At 46.7% G+C, this 14,993-nt stretch overlaps 1 protein-coding gene across 4 annotated transcripts in view; it reads right to left on the bottom strand.

The window, feature by feature from the left end:
* Nucleotides 1-2,974: 2,974 nt before the first annotated feature.
* The window catches only part of LOC118793944 (ETS translocation variant 4-like), a 32,135-nt gene continuing 20,116 nt past the window's right edge, over nt 2,975-14,993 (bottom strand). For 3 of the 4 annotated variants that reach the window (XM_036552037.1, XM_036552038.1, XM_036552036.1), the window contains exons 6-13: nt 12,897-13,026; nt 12,537-12,713; nt 11,811-12,145; nt 9,054-9,122; nt 7,894-7,941; nt 6,386-6,558; nt 4,159-4,260; nt 2,975-3,399 (exon numbers count right to left, since the gene is read on the bottom strand). In XM_036552037.1, coding sequence (XP_036407930.1) covers nt 3,172-3,399; nt 4,159-4,260; nt 6,386-6,558; nt 7,894-7,941; nt 9,054-9,122; nt 11,811-12,145; nt 12,537-12,713; nt 12,897-13,026 — 1,262 coding nt within the window. In that variant the 3' untranslated portion in view covers nt 2,975-3,171. The remainder of the gene's footprint in view (nt 3,400-4,158; nt 4,261-6,385; nt 6,559-7,893; nt 7,942-9,053; nt 9,123-11,810; nt 12,146-12,536; nt 12,714-12,896; nt 13,027-14,993) is intronic. The other variant, XM_036552039.1, reaches the window with a different exon arrangement.

Below are 14,993 nucleotides of genomic sequence, written 5' to 3'. Positions count from 1 at the left end.
AGGGAGCACAGCGGCCAGAAAATGCCTTTATATTTGTATCATATATTTTTAAAATAAAAGAAACCATTAGAGTGGTGTACATACTCCGACACGCGATTGGGTCGCTTTCTGTTGAACAATGTTTTTCTTTATTAGTGGAAGCTTCTCTGTGTTCATTTAAAATTCTGTCCTTTTAACAATGTGGTGTGTGATTGTAGTCTGTTCAGTTGTTTGTCTTGTTTCAGATTTCTAAGTATGAAACAGCTGGCTAGTGGTTATGTTAGACATCACTGTTATAACAAATGATGAAACCGTTGCTTCAAATAAAATTTCTATGAAATTCCAGCTTCCTGGCATTAGGGACTCTGTTTTGTGTCGTTGTAGTTGGATCATGGTGACACTGGATACTCTTTTGTGGTCATCATTGGTGAGAATTTGATTTGCAGGTGCAGTGCTGCCGTTGCCCTTCAGAATGGTTCTGTGAAGGCTGAAGTAAAAATGTTTTGCAGATGTTTAAATGGCTTTTTGCAAAATGGAAAATAATTTGTTTTCTTGTGTGACGCTCTGGGCATTCAAATGTGACAAGTGCACCCCCCCCCCTCCCCAAACACAAAGAAAAATAAGCACATTCATTTTCTGTGACACACACAATCTGTCACACCATCCTGTGTTGTTGTGTTTTTTTGGGCTCTGACGCTAAGAGGCGCGAAAAGCGTTAGAAAGCCATTTTACCTTTTTTCCATACAGCCAAAATTTTGTGTTTTTCCTCCTGTGTTCAACACACATGGCCTCTTCTCAGAAAATCTGCTTCCCTGTATCAAATTTGTGTGGGCCTGAATATTTTTTCACCTTTTTGTTTCTATAATTATAGAAAGCACTGCATCATTTTTCCGTTGTGTCGTTTGTGAAGACACGGGAGTGCGGAGCGGTTTCGTTCGTGTCGCTATGTCCAGAGTGACCCTTGCTACTGCATCTATGCCTGGTTTGCACCAAGAGGTTTACAACATCTGTACGACACACTCACAGTGGCCTTTGTCACCATGTTACTTAACGTCCAAACGGGGGTGGCCCTGCTCCAGTTTTCTGCCTGAGCAGTTTGCTTCAAATAATTACCACGTTAATTCAACCAATTTAACCTGCTCCTAGTTCTGAGGTTTAAAGACAGCTGAAAATCCCGTTTGAGGGAAGCCCTTATTGTATAATACCCAGGTGAGCTTTCAGTCCTGTCCTTGCGTGAAGTTGAAAGAGTAGAAAGAGTCTAGTGACTTTTTTTCCAATGGTTACTCAAAAAATGACAAAAATGCTGTTGATGGTGATGTTTCTTAATTGACCAATCAATGATATTCTTGAAAATATCTATCATATCTATGGATATAATATATAAAATCTTAGAGGAATTAATTAAGAGTAGAATATGTTCTGTGAAATGGGATGGTAGTTTCTAGTTTACATTTACATCTATGGTTGGTTGTGTCATCCTACTGATCTCTAAAGTCTATTTAAATTGTTCCTATGGATCATAAACTAGAAGATTAACTTCATTGAAGGCATTTTCGGAGTCATATGGCTGATGAACTCCTTATTCATAGCGTGGCCCGCATATTAGTCATATTCCGATGTGTGAATTTCATTGCCTTCCGCTGTGACCTTTTTAAGTAATAATAATTCTGGAATTTTAAAGCGCAAAGTTTTATTTTTGATGTAAGAGGAAAGCTTTAGAACACGGCGCTAAATTAGAGGGGATAAGAAGCAGGGAAATGGTTAGAAGACCCACATCAAACAGTGATTGATACAGGGCCCCCGGAGTCGCCCCTGGAGGGGGAGTGTGTCTCAGCCTGTGCAGGGGAGCAGGTGTGCTGGGCCGATGTCTGCTAGCTGATGATGTCACCGTCTGCGCAATCCCATTCGAAGAGTAGAGTTTCACTACTCTTAACCTCACGCCGCCATCAATCATGCATGCCACTCCTTACTGAGCTTTACGCCATCCACCGTGGGTTTCATTTGTGATCAACAAGCCAGCGTTGTGCTGGAGTGCAGTGTTTGAGAACCGGCGCATCCAACAGTTTTTGAGCAGAGTCGTTTTCCACTTAATCTTCCCTCACTTGGGGTTTGAAATACCCAACAATTTCCAAGCATTACTCAAAGGATAAACAGAAAAGTAGCTCAGAGACTTGCTGTTGCTGGTCTGGGTCCCAGAGCTTGACCAATGAGGCTAGTGAAACACATTACCCCTTACATATCCTCTTACATTTAGCAAAATGTGCTGGTGGAAATATTGTTACTAACCAGACCTCACTTTCCTTACACACTTCTCAAGCAGCTTGGCAACACAGCAGCCATAACACTGTCCAGACAGACCCCAGACCAGCGCCCGTCCTGAACGTCCGGCCCCCTCCAGGTCGGCGCGGGAAGGATCTGTCAGCAGGCGGGCAGCGTGCTGACGGCGGCCCAATTAGAGGGCGAGCACTCCCGCGGTTCTCTGGCAGAGAGTCCGGCCCAGCCGCACCTCCGTCCGAGGGCCTTCTGGTCCTCCACATGCCACACCACGGTCGCCCCCCTCTCCCCCTTATCACATCAGACTGGTGCCGACCGAACAAGGGCTGCCACCCCCTTGCCAACCCCTGTGCTGGGTGCAGTGTGCAATGTGCAGTGAGAAATGCAGTCAAGTAAATAAAAAAAATACCTGTACACTGTTACAATGCTATATGCAATAGAAATGCGTTTTGAGCATTAACATTTTTTTTCTATTTTAAGATGGCAATAATTGTCGAGTGCTGCCACCTGTCACCAGTCAAAGAGCCCAAGCACAATATGCAGATTATACCATTTAATAACCCTTTGCTTCACATTGCAGTCTTCTTTACATTGTGATCTTTTGAATGGATTTGCCCTTTGTTCCAGTTACTGTTATATGAATAATGCAAATATCAGAATGGAAAACAACTATCAACATCACACAAAAAGCCCAGTCTCTGTGTAGTATTAATATTGGGTCTTTATTAAGTGATCAGTTTAACCACTGTCATGTGTTTTTGATAGAATAGGCCTCCGAAGTGAGAAGAATACAGCTTTTAAAACCGAGTCCCTAACAGGATTCATTTAAACAAAACACCATAGCCATATATATACAAGGGGTAGGGCGAGCGTGTGCAAGAGAGGGGAACGGGGGGGGGGTTGGGGGGGCCAGGAGTGTTAGTACATGTAGCCTTTGGAGTAGGACTGGGGGCCCATGTTGGGGGCGGACTGCTCAGGGAGGTAGGGCGTGCCCTCGTCCAGGTGGGACAGGGGCACGGTGTCCTCCTCGTTGACGTAGCGCTCGAACTCGGCCTTGAGGCTGGGCCGCTGATTGTCGGGGAAGGCCAGGGAGATGAGCGCCTCCGGCTCGCACACGAACTTGTACACGTATCGCTCGCCCGCCACCTGCAACACAGACACAGAGGGACAGGGTCAGCATGGGGGAGAATCACACCGCAACATCAATTTCCATGCAGAAGGCATTACATTACTGGCATTTAGCAGACGCTCTTATCCAGAGCGACTTACATCAGTTAGTTTTTTTTTTCATCCATTTATGCAGCTGAATATTTACTGAGGCAACTGTGGGTTAAGTACCTTGCCCAAGGGTACAGCAGCAGTGAGTCACAGGGAATCGAACCAGTAACCTTTTGGTTACGAGTCCTGCTCCTTGACCACTATGCTACACTGCCACCAGAAGACTGACTCACAAAATTGCCTCAGTCACTCATTGCTGTTTGTAGCCAAATTAGGTGCTCATGGAGTACATGCATCTGCCAAGCTGTGCCATTCACCCAAGAGTTATTGTGTGCGGTTATGAATGGAGCCATGCAGCCCAAATGATCAGTTCTACTGTATTGGTCCTGTGTATAAGTGGAAGGTGTTTTTATTTAATTATAAATACTCAGATGAAAGGCAGTCCGGAGCTGACTCGCATTATAATGAAGGGAGTGCCCTAAAAGCTTTGATCTGGCTGCAAATACTTTCAGTTCAGCTCTTGGCAGATGGAGCGTTTGGCTTTTCAAACAATGCGGCTGTCCAAGGGCTTTAAGAAATTAAAAGAAGAAAGGGGGGGCTGTGTCCTAACATGGCTGTAGGAGACAGACAGGGTTAGTGTGCGGGTCTGGGTTGACCAGCAGGTGAAGTGCGGAGGTGGCTGGCTACCTTCTGCATGATGCCCTTCTCATAGTAGTAACGCAGGGAGCGGCTCAGCTTGTCGTAGTTCATGGCCGGCCGGTTCTTCTGCATCCCCCACAGCCTGGCCACCTGACAGAGACACCGAGAGGAGACATGCTGGGAGCGGCCGACAGAGTCCCGTCCCTCACCGGGAGAACAGATAGAAGCCTTCGCCACATGTTCCGATCGGAACCCTGATATAATAAGGACTTCTAAATGCACCATTTTGGCTCTTTTGTTTCACATTATTACATTGATTACTGGCCAGGCAAACATCTCCATCCAAGGGAGAATTTGCTGCCCTTGTTTTTATAGCTTTCATTGCAGTATTGTTATGTAACCATCGAGAACTACATGATTTTTCTGGAGAAATTAAGGTGAAGCATGATTAAACCAGCAATGTCCCACATGGGAAGAACAGAATATAGTACTCTGACCACCGTACTACACTGCTGTTTGGTGTCTCTTCTTTATTTGATTTTTGACCTTGGTGGCCTCCCAGGACTGGACATACTGTGATGTGCACCTGAGAGAATGACTCACGCCAATGTCAAATTCGTGACTGGATTTGTTATTATAGATGCCGTTTGAATTGCGACCAAAATACCACATCTCATGAAGTTAAAAATACCCCCGCGGCAGGTTGTCATACCGCGTGTATCAAATGCCACCGCCTCAGATATTATAGGTTTAACCTGCAGCTGAACTCAGAGACAGAACTCGGGGCCAGTTCCAAAGGAATCTCAGCATTGTGCCTCTCACCCAAACACGAGTGACATCCTGGGACACCGCTGGCAAGGCACAGCATTAATCTGCTGAGGTATGCTCGCAGACAAAGCAGAGGGATTCCTGCTATTCTCCTTGGCACTAGCACCGGTGTCTATGGTAAAGGGTGGCTCGGCGAGCTAAGCGGCGGTTAGGGCATGGGACCGGCCCAGAGGATTGTGGGTTGGCACTCCTAGTGAGATACTGCTGCTCCGCCCGAGCACGGCACAGCAACCACTGCAGTAAACATTCTACCCCATCAATTTGTAGAATTTTATGAGTGAGCAAACTGAATGGCTTGGACAAGAGCAGTTACTAACGAAGTTAGTTTTCACCACCATATTCAGCCTACGGAGACTTGGGATTTGTACCAAAGGGCTAAACACATGAGGGGAGCGGTTTAATCGGTGTTGGAAAATGTTTTGGCTATGGCTATTCCTGTCCCAGTGAGCTTAACCTCAAAGGTGTTTAAGTTGGCAGACAGAACTATGATGTGAGGAGGAGGTGTGTTTGTCAAGGACAGGACAGTCTATTGCTCCCTTCTCACACTGAATATACAGTAATGAGTAATCCATAGACTCTAATGGAGGATCAGCACATTTCAGATCAGTGCCAAGGCCATAGGGCACTTCCAGAGGCGACTAGGGGCAGTTCTCTCTCTCTCTTGATGACTTTTTCAGGCTTGACAAGTTCAGTAAAGTGTTACCCCATTATTGCTGAAAAGGTACAGCACAGGGTTCTGAAAGATCTGCTGTCTGTGGCTGAAGACTTACTAAGAGACTGAGGCTATGGAGATAGCTTAGCATGCAACCTTCTGGTTTATTATGTTCCTCCACAGGTAAAGAATGCTGATGCATTTTAATTTTGCAATAATTTAATGGGTTGGCGCAGAACAGACAGCAGCCACAATGGGTACTGCAGAGATGCGTCCTTCCCAGTGAACCCCACCGGCCTATCCAGAGGCAGTACTCTGCAGCCCAGCATTTTAAAGCCTTTTAAGGGCCGTTTCTGGGCCGTTTTGCACAAGGCAAGAACCGACTTCCCCTGTTTTCTCACCATGAAATCATGCATCTCAAAAACGGGAATGCAGGAGTTCAATTTTCTTAAATGTTTTCTTGCTGCGAGACATTTTCTTATGTGACTCCCCTTGTTTTTTTTTGCTAAAAAAATCCAGATAAGAATGGTGTGTTCTTTTGAAATGAGTCACAGAGGACATTTCTTGAGAAATGCCAAAAACATGAAAAGTCAGAACATCTTAAACATCTCTTTTTATGATATAATAGTTACAATCTTGTAGTAAGAAAATATTCTATCATAAATTATATTTTCAAGAAATGGTGTAACCCATGGACTAAGTTAATCTGTGGCAATTGTGACCTGGTGGTCACCCTGACTTGGCTGAAGGAAACACTCAAGGGAAGAGGTCAAACAGGAAGTGGAGGACTCTCACCTCCTCGGGCTCGATGAGTTTGAACTCCATGCCACGGCCAGTCCAGGCGATGAAGTGGGCATTTGCAGGGTCATCCAGCAGGGCCACCAGGAACTGCCACAGCTGCAGGGAGCCACGGCGCTGGTAGGGGGCACCCTCGCGGAACGCGGTGCCTGCTTCCTGCTTCACCTCACCTGTCATGGAGGAACGAGACTACTAGTTAATAACTTCGGTGATATCATTTTTCAACACCTTCCTTCTTTCTACAGTGTCTATTTAAGTTGAAAAGTAACTGTACTAGTTCACTACCTCTGTACCCATTGTTATATTGTTATGATTTCATTCATATTGAAGTGGTAAGACAAACAACATGAGTACTGATTCAGTGGATATGGAAAATTGCATTAACCATGGGTTCACCTGTCCCTGATAATGTAGCCCACAGCCCAAGACTTCTAGCACACTAGTTATTGGTGCTCTGATTTGAGTAGTTATGTTCCTGAACAAATTCATACAAATATGTACTCACGAGTTCATTCATTCATTACAAAAACAGCATAAGGCTGTCAAAGCATGTGTGATTACATGACATGTCAGTCTTTAACTGGCTGTTGAGTACGCAGTGAGTTCAGCCGTTATCACTTGCAAGCAGATAAATCAGAGGGTGCTCTAGGACAATGGCACACCTGCCTCAGTGATGTCGTAAGAGCTTCATTGCTCCTTCCAGCTGAGGAAACCCAAGCCACTTAGGTTTGAGTGCCTATCACGTAAAAGCTCAGAGTTATTGTTTTCTGGCAGCATCCGATACTTTATGCACCGTGAGACTTGAACAAGGAGGGGATAGTGATACAAGTAATGAGAAGGCAGTTCACAGTGATTCTATCTCGGCAACGCACGGGCAAACAGATTCTGTTTCCATGCCTGAAGTACCCATATGGACCTTCTGAGCTGAATGCTAGCAATACTTGACCTCACAGTTACCCTTAAAATATGTATCAAACTGGGTATTTATATTGAGTGTAACCTTTTAGAAAATGCAAGCAGTGAATGGGTTTGGTTGAATTTAACATGCATACTCTAAAGGTGTTTGACAAATGCTTGCTATAGCCCACCACTTTCCCTGAGTCGTTTGACCAATGCTTGCTATGGCCCACCACTTTCCCTGAGTACATGCTTTTTTTCCCACAGAACCATTTCAGGTGCATTATGGGAATGCAGACAGAAAATGTTTTGACCTGTCTTGCTGAAGGAAAAGAGCTTGGACCAGTGCTAGACATTTAACATGCCAAACATTATGGCTAAACCTGGAAAATAACAACATCTGATTTGAAATACAAGAATTTTGATACAAGATCAGATGATTAACTCTCCTTTGCTTTTATGGTAAAATGCTCTAACCCTCCCCCTACAGAAACAATGCTCTCAGCAAATGTTGGCATAAAGCCATATGTAAAGCTGACTTTGATCAAATCCAGAACTAGCGTAAGTCCAGTGTTTGTCAGGGAGTAGAAATGAAGTTCCAATTTTACCTTCAAACTTCTCTGGAACAACCCGGGAGTCATTCTCAAAGGGAAAGCCTAGGAAAAAAATGGAAAAGGACTTGTTAAACACAGTCATCAGTTTATTATTCTAAATCTGTTAATGAAATCTGCTTGCATTACAAAAAGCAGATTTTACCATCTCTCATTTCAACAAACAAGAGCTACTAGGAGGATGGCTGCCCGCAAGGAAGAGTGTATTACAAGCCTGCAGTTAGGACTACAGCTCCAGAGTGACTAAATGACTTATTAATAAATAAAATTAAGTGGTTGTAACTGTTGCTCTTCGAGGTCTATGATGCTAAAGTTTATTTTGAAAAACGAAAGTGGTGCTCTGGTGTTCCTCATCTCTGACTCGCGGGCTTGGGCGTTGTGGACTTTGGGCCTGCATGAAAAGGCCTCTCTCCGAGTCTGTCGCTTCCAGTCTGTGGAGATTAGCTCCCTCGCTGGGAGCAGGGATAATAAGGCGGCCTCTGCGAGACATGAGAAAAAGCCGAGGGCCGGGTCGTCCTCTCCAGGAAAAACAGTCCCCTTTCCCAGCAGTAACGTTTACCCCGGAATGCTTCAAGGCTGGGGAGACATTGTCTTTGCCAATGGAAACACAGAAACTCCTGGACTGGGTTAGCCAATAGCCACAGGGTTGAAGCCAGCCCAGATGCACTGGCCGGTTTGATGCAGCTTCCACTGACGTTTCCAACAGCAGCAAGCATCGCTGTGGGGGGTGGGGGTGGGGGGGGGGGGGGGGGATTCTTCTTCCATGTGACCAAATGATGAAGAGGAAAAATGAGACCATTGGTGTCCTGCTCTGCCTTAGAAACACCCCCAGACACCTATTAACCCTCCCCATTTCAATATTTCAACATTTAAGCTATAGTGGAATGGGATAATCTTACGTTGAATGTGACTGAGATGTGGACTGTTAAATAAAGGTTTTATTTATAGAGCTAGATGTTGACAGAACATTGAAAGTGAGTGTCAGCGGCAGACTGATTTTCAAGGACTACCGCCTTCTTGATCTCTGGGAGACAAGGCTCAAGGATGTTCTCAAGCTCTGTCGTTGCGTGCGATGGAAAAGACACAATGGAAGGCAAAGGTGAATGGAGGAGATCTGGCATGAGGTCTCAGCTGAAATACAGAAGGCTGGTGCTCACCCTCGCTGCTGTGCAGGGGGTTGGGGTAGCCCTCATTGTGGAGGTACATCGAAGGGCAGCCAGGCACATCTGTAAGACACATTAACAAAACCCAACCTTTACTCCTAAGCATGTCTTGCCTTCATAACAACATTCACAACAAATCACTGCTTCCCCTTGGTATTTTATCATTATGAATATATGGTGTGATGAGAAAAGTGAAGCCACCATTCAGGATTTGCACTGACTGGCATTAGGTGGGCATTAGGTGATGGTATTAGTGGAATTATATTTTAAATTGTTATGGCACGTTTAGGTGTATTGCATTTAGTGAATGCTGTTTTTCTTTCACTTGCCTTTGTCTGGTATTGTATTCTGGTATTTGGTATTATTTTGGGTAACTAGAATCTGACTGAAGCCCACGCTCGTTCTGGAGTAAATATTATGGGATTCCCTTTATGAGACTTCCATTCATCATAATGTTTTGTTTTGGTGTCGAGAGCGAGCACTTGGTTCCTAACCACAGTTATGTGGCCCATTCGCATGCAGGGGCGCTCATCCCTGGAGAGCCCAGCCATAAGGCATGACTAATCAACATGCAGAACCATTTCAATGTGTCGGCCTGGGACTGAGAGTGCTCGAGGATGGAATAAAAACAGGAAAATGTGCTGCGGGCTTGCCACAGCCCTCTAGGAATCAGTGAATCTGAGTGGATTTTACATACACATACACATCCTACGCACACACACGCTCTCACACGTGCACACAGACACAACGCACAGACACACACACATACAGACAGACAGAGACAGACAGACAGACTCACGCCACACACACAGTTGTAGCACAGCCCTATGTGGTGTGTGAGTGGAGTGTACACCACAGCACAGAGCGGGCGAAAGGCTCAGCTCCACTGCCTCTCTCTCCCACAGTGACTCACATTTGGAGAATGCAATGATCTGGCTGTGATTAGCCGCCATTGAGGAAAATGAAACATCTGACACCAGTATGCCCCTTGGTTTCTGTGCTGCACCGACGAGGGGACGTGACTGACTGTGAAATTTATTGTCGTTGCCCTTTGTTATTAAGGAGAGAAAAGACTGCTTTTTCCTTGGCTTGACTGGCTTGGCTCATGCCACTCTGCTATGAATAGCTTGGTTACATTTTGCTACAGTCGGTACTGAATAAATCGTGCTGGTGACACTGCTATTGTGTGAGCAGAAATAATACAGGGATCACGGACATCAACTTGGCTGGCAGGCTTTTCTCAGGACAGCACTGTCAGGGAAGGCAAATCCAGGCGAGAGGAGCTCAGACTGAACTGTCAGTCCAAATCAAACACGCCTGCCAGCCAACTGATAGCGCAAATACACAGCCAGCCTGTGCCCCGCCTCTGATAAGACTGTTTATCCGGAAATCAAACATCCTTTCCCCCCTCCCCCCCGGTCATCCTTCTTCGTCTGGCTCCCTGGGCCCGTGTGAGCTGTGGAGCGATGGGAAAAGGGCCGCACGTACACGTCAGAACGTGGCGGCTGTCGTGTCAGGTCAAAACAACAAGGGGAAAAAAAAAACTGATCTCGAGCGAACGCGCGCACGCTGCCCGCTTTGCTTCATAGGAGATGCGATCTCGTTTCCCGGGGACAGCGGGTGCCCTCCTCTGTGATGCTCCTGATATACGTGAAATTCAGATCGCTGCTCTGCACCGTACAGCCAGGACAGAGAACCGCCGGCATCTGGGCATCAGCGTTTTTGGGCTGTGTCGCCGGGCCCTGCCTGCAGGAACACCGTGGGTCGCGGTGGAGCCACCGGAAGCCCTCGCCCTATCCTCGCCGCCGCAGGCTCTCTCTGTCCCTCCCAAGCCCCCGCCCCCCCTCCCCTGGTCGCCGCTCAGCAGCAGAGGCCGCTGCTCGGGTTACCGCGATTGCGCTTCTTTTTCTGCAATGATTTCATCGCTCTGCAGAAGAGGAGCCTGTCGCGGCAACCCGACACCCGGGAGGGGCCGGGGATACGAGCCTTCCCAGCGGCCTCCATTTTCTCAATGAAATTCCCTGCCCTTTTTTTCCCCGAGCAGGAAGGATTGGGGAGAGGGGTGGTTGGGGGGGGGGGGCTTGTGTCAAAAAAGCACAATTGAGACTTCTGTGGCTTGTTGTGAGCTTGAAAGAGGGGAAGGTCAGAGGGAGGGGGAGGGCTGGAGAGTGAAGGGGAGGCTCAACAAGGTCATGGATTTTTAAACCTCTCTGGGACTTCTCTCTCTCCGAAAAACCACTGGCATTGTACAGAAAGCAGACCTACAGCCTCCTAACACTCAGGCTGAACCATTAGTTTCAACTGCCTGTAAAATTGGGGTCTTGGAGAGACGTACTACCCTTCAGTTTCATCCAAATTTTGGTTCCATCCAAGGTTTATATTACTGGAGCCAAACGTCAGACCTGATTATGGTTTCAGTGGTTGATGCCAAATTAATGACTGTGCGTTGTTGATGTTTAAAATTGTTCGTACTTCATTTTAAACTGCGTGTTCTTGCTCTTGTTTTGCTAAGATTTTAAACTGATTTCTGCTGCATTGTAAAAGCACTTTCAGGCACATAGAGTGAAAATAATACAAACAATGTGCTTTATTAAAGAAAATATGTCTTTTTTTTACTTAATAGCTTACTTGTATCATTACTTGTATCATTTGATATAATAACCGAATAATAGATATTTCTTGGACATAAAGCCACCTCATTCAGACTAATCTGTGTCATGCCATGCCACACCATGGCACTCTGGGTCTTACCTGGCTCATAGGAGTAGTCGGTGGGTTCCTGCTTGACCATCATGTGGGCCGGGGGGTACCTCTGGGGGTGCACCCCTGACATGTGGCTGGCCCGGCTGTAGTGGGGGTCCACATACTCCTGCTTAAAGCTCTGCTGCAGGTAGGGCATGCAGGGGTCGGAATGCTGCCGCTGGTAGCCCCCTCCTCCTCCTCCTCCTCCTCCTCCTCCTCCACCTGCTCGTCCCCTCCCGCCTCCGCCACCTCCTCCGCCCGGGGTGGGGTGGGGGTGCTGCACGGCCTGGCCCTGAGGCGGGTACGAGTGGCACATCTCCGTAGAGGGCTGGGGGTACCTGGAACTGGGGAAGCAGCAAAGCCACAAATCTTGTAACAATCAGCCCTCTACTGTCATGTGACCAAGCTTGAGATTTCTCTCGGCATAGGAATCATCTCCATTTACATGGAAAAACAGCACTGAATGCTGCTGTGGGGTTCTGAACTAGTGGAAATCAGGGGTTAAACATCATGCACAAAATAACTTTGTAGTGAGAGAACCAGTAAAACGTTTTTGAACTGAGGATTACAGAAAAGAGGCTCCACTACTCAAATATTTACAATCCAGGGGGGACTCTTCTTCAGCATGTATGCATATATGTACCTATGTCATCCGGTGTGAGTATGTATGTGTGTGTATGCATGCATGCATGCATGCATGCATGCATGTGACAGCTTGTGTGTGTTACCCCTTACCTGTGGTCCATGGGGTAGCCGTGGCTGGATAACGGCTGGGACGCAGCAGGGGGGTTCATGTACCCCGATTCTGGCTGGGAGATCAGGGGGGGTTTGGCGGGGTAATGCTGCATGGGAGACATGGGGGTCCCTGGGTTCGAGGTCTTGGGTCCCACTGCTCTCTTCTGCTCATAGGCACTGCAGTGGAAAAAGAGAGGAGTGCAGTACAGTTACAACCACTGCTGCAATAACTGCCACTGGGCTGCTTGTGATTGATGGAGGATGACCGGAAACTGGTGGTGGTGGATCACAATGGGAAGTCGGCGTTGGGTTGGTGGGACAGGGGTCCCGGAGCCTGGAGAAACCCGGCTGCTCTCTCACCTGGCGTAAAGGCACTGCTCCCCATGTGGGTAGGTGAAGGTCTGCTTGTGGCTGCAAGACTGGCTGGGATCGGAGCCGGGACTCTGGGGCTCCTTCTTGATCTTCACTGGGGGGCTGTGGAACGCTACTGCTGCGGGATGGGGTGGGGGGGGGGGGGGGGGGGGGTTGGGGGTTTGAGAGGAAGAGAAAGAGAGAGAGAGAGAGAGGGAGAGAGAGGGAGAGAGAGAGAGATCACATTCTACACCCTGGTCACCAACATTTTACAAGTTACTGACTGCATCCCTTAAACCCTGGACTCAAATTCAACAAAACTGAGCGACTCCTTTTCTTTTTTTTTCCATGACTGGGGCTTCCACAGAGTGTATGGCAGAGGGGGTTTCTAAGGTGCCTGCAGGTGTGAACAGCAGCGGCTGCTCTTCAACAGCTGTGCAGAGCTGCGTTCGTGTGCCAACTGCAGTGGGCGGCGGACTGGCCAGAACGGGAACAGCCAAAATACGACTCTGGGATAATTACACCCTTAATTCACAAGCTGAATGAGAGCGCCTCGTACGAGAGCTGTGGTGCTGTTTTTGTGCTCCTTCCCTTTCTCCCCCCCCCCCCCCCCCCGTGTCTGAGGCGCTGTGGAGACGAAAGGAAGCGTTGCCTTCCCAGTCAGATTAAAGGGATGAGAAAATATTTTAACAAGATTTTGAGAGAGAGGAGGAGATTAAAGACTCATCCTCCCCCCTCTACACATTCAGATGCCACACAGAGGATAATGGGATTTGAAATCGGATGCCAGGGTGTCACAATAAAGAAGCGTGTGTGTGTGTTTAGTGAAGATAATGGTATATGCTGTTTTTGCTACATGTATTGTGTATTTTCCTCTTTTTCCCCACATGTAGCTTGAGTGTAAGTATTAGGGTGTTAACATAATAACTGAATAGTGTCATTTCCATTCAGGCAATTCAAGTCTATCTGTAGCCTTCTTTAAATCCATCTGTAGAATGGAATCCTCAATATCAGGGAGCTTTGTTTTAGGTTGCAAATCTACACTCCTGTCTGAGTTCTGTGGATATATCAAGATGAACCCATTTACTAACAGATCAAAGCACATTGACTACAAATACTGAAGGAGATCAAAACAGGGAACCGCAGGCAAGGGATCAATCAATCACACTTTGGACAAGAACAAAGATAGAAGGCATCAGACCTGCTGGGTTTCAGGCTACGTTCTCACAAACTTCAATTGAGAAGATGTGCTCGCCATGGCTCCTAGGATCCCAACAGGCGTAATCATTGTAGCATGGCTCATTAACATCAACATAAATTACATGCATACTGTGTCTGAGGCCTCTCTTCTTCTGAACTCAACCGGCTGGTTGACGGGGACGAAACAGAACATTCGGCCTCAATTAGTGGGAGACGTCTGCCTCTCGACTAAGCAATACTCAGCAAGTCACCCAATTAACGAAGCAGAGGTACAATGGAGGATACAGTGGGAAAGTTTAACCAGATTATGTACGGATCTGTGACTGAGGATAAGAACAAATTTAAATGACATGTAAATGGCCCTTAAAAAGTGGCCATCCGCTGATCGGCAACGAGAGAAGGGAAAACAAGAATTAGATAGGAAGAGAAGAAATGAAAGAAAAAATTCTGTCATTAAAATATTGATTGATAAGCAATGACCAGCCTGAACATCTTCAAAAACTGCAATCAGCGCAGGGCAAACAATATTAGAAAGACAGAAACGCAAATTGTTCAACAAATTGTTCAACATGAAGCTCTAAATTTTTAAACTTGACCCGTCATTATACATCCAGTGCTGGCCTTACAAAAAAAGTACTTGGGAAGCAAGTCTCAGCTGGTTCTGATTCTTTCTTTTCATTCTAGGCCGTTTTCACACTGTGTTTTGCAGTAACATCACTCACTGTCTTCTTGACTCATATTTTCTTTTTTTTTCCCTGCGATGAGGGGGTCACGAACTCCAACGCAGAGCATAACAGCTCTTTAGTGTTTGGATGTTCTGGGACAGATATTGTACACATCCCGTACGCAATGTTACGTCATGGAACATTCTGAGGGGTCAGCTAGCCTCCAGATTTGGCAGCGGGA

The sequence above is a fragment of the Megalops cyprinoides genome, chromosome 19, assembly GCF_013368585.1.
Source record: "Megalops cyprinoides isolate fMegCyp1 chromosome 19, fMegCyp1.pri, whole genome shotgun sequence".
NCBI classification, from domain to species: domain Eukaryota; kingdom Metazoa; phylum Chordata; class Actinopteri; order Elopiformes; family Megalopidae; genus Megalops; species Megalops cyprinoides.
The sequence above is the reverse complement of the archived record's forward strand: the minus strand, read 5'-3'. Positions and strand labels throughout refer to the sequence as shown.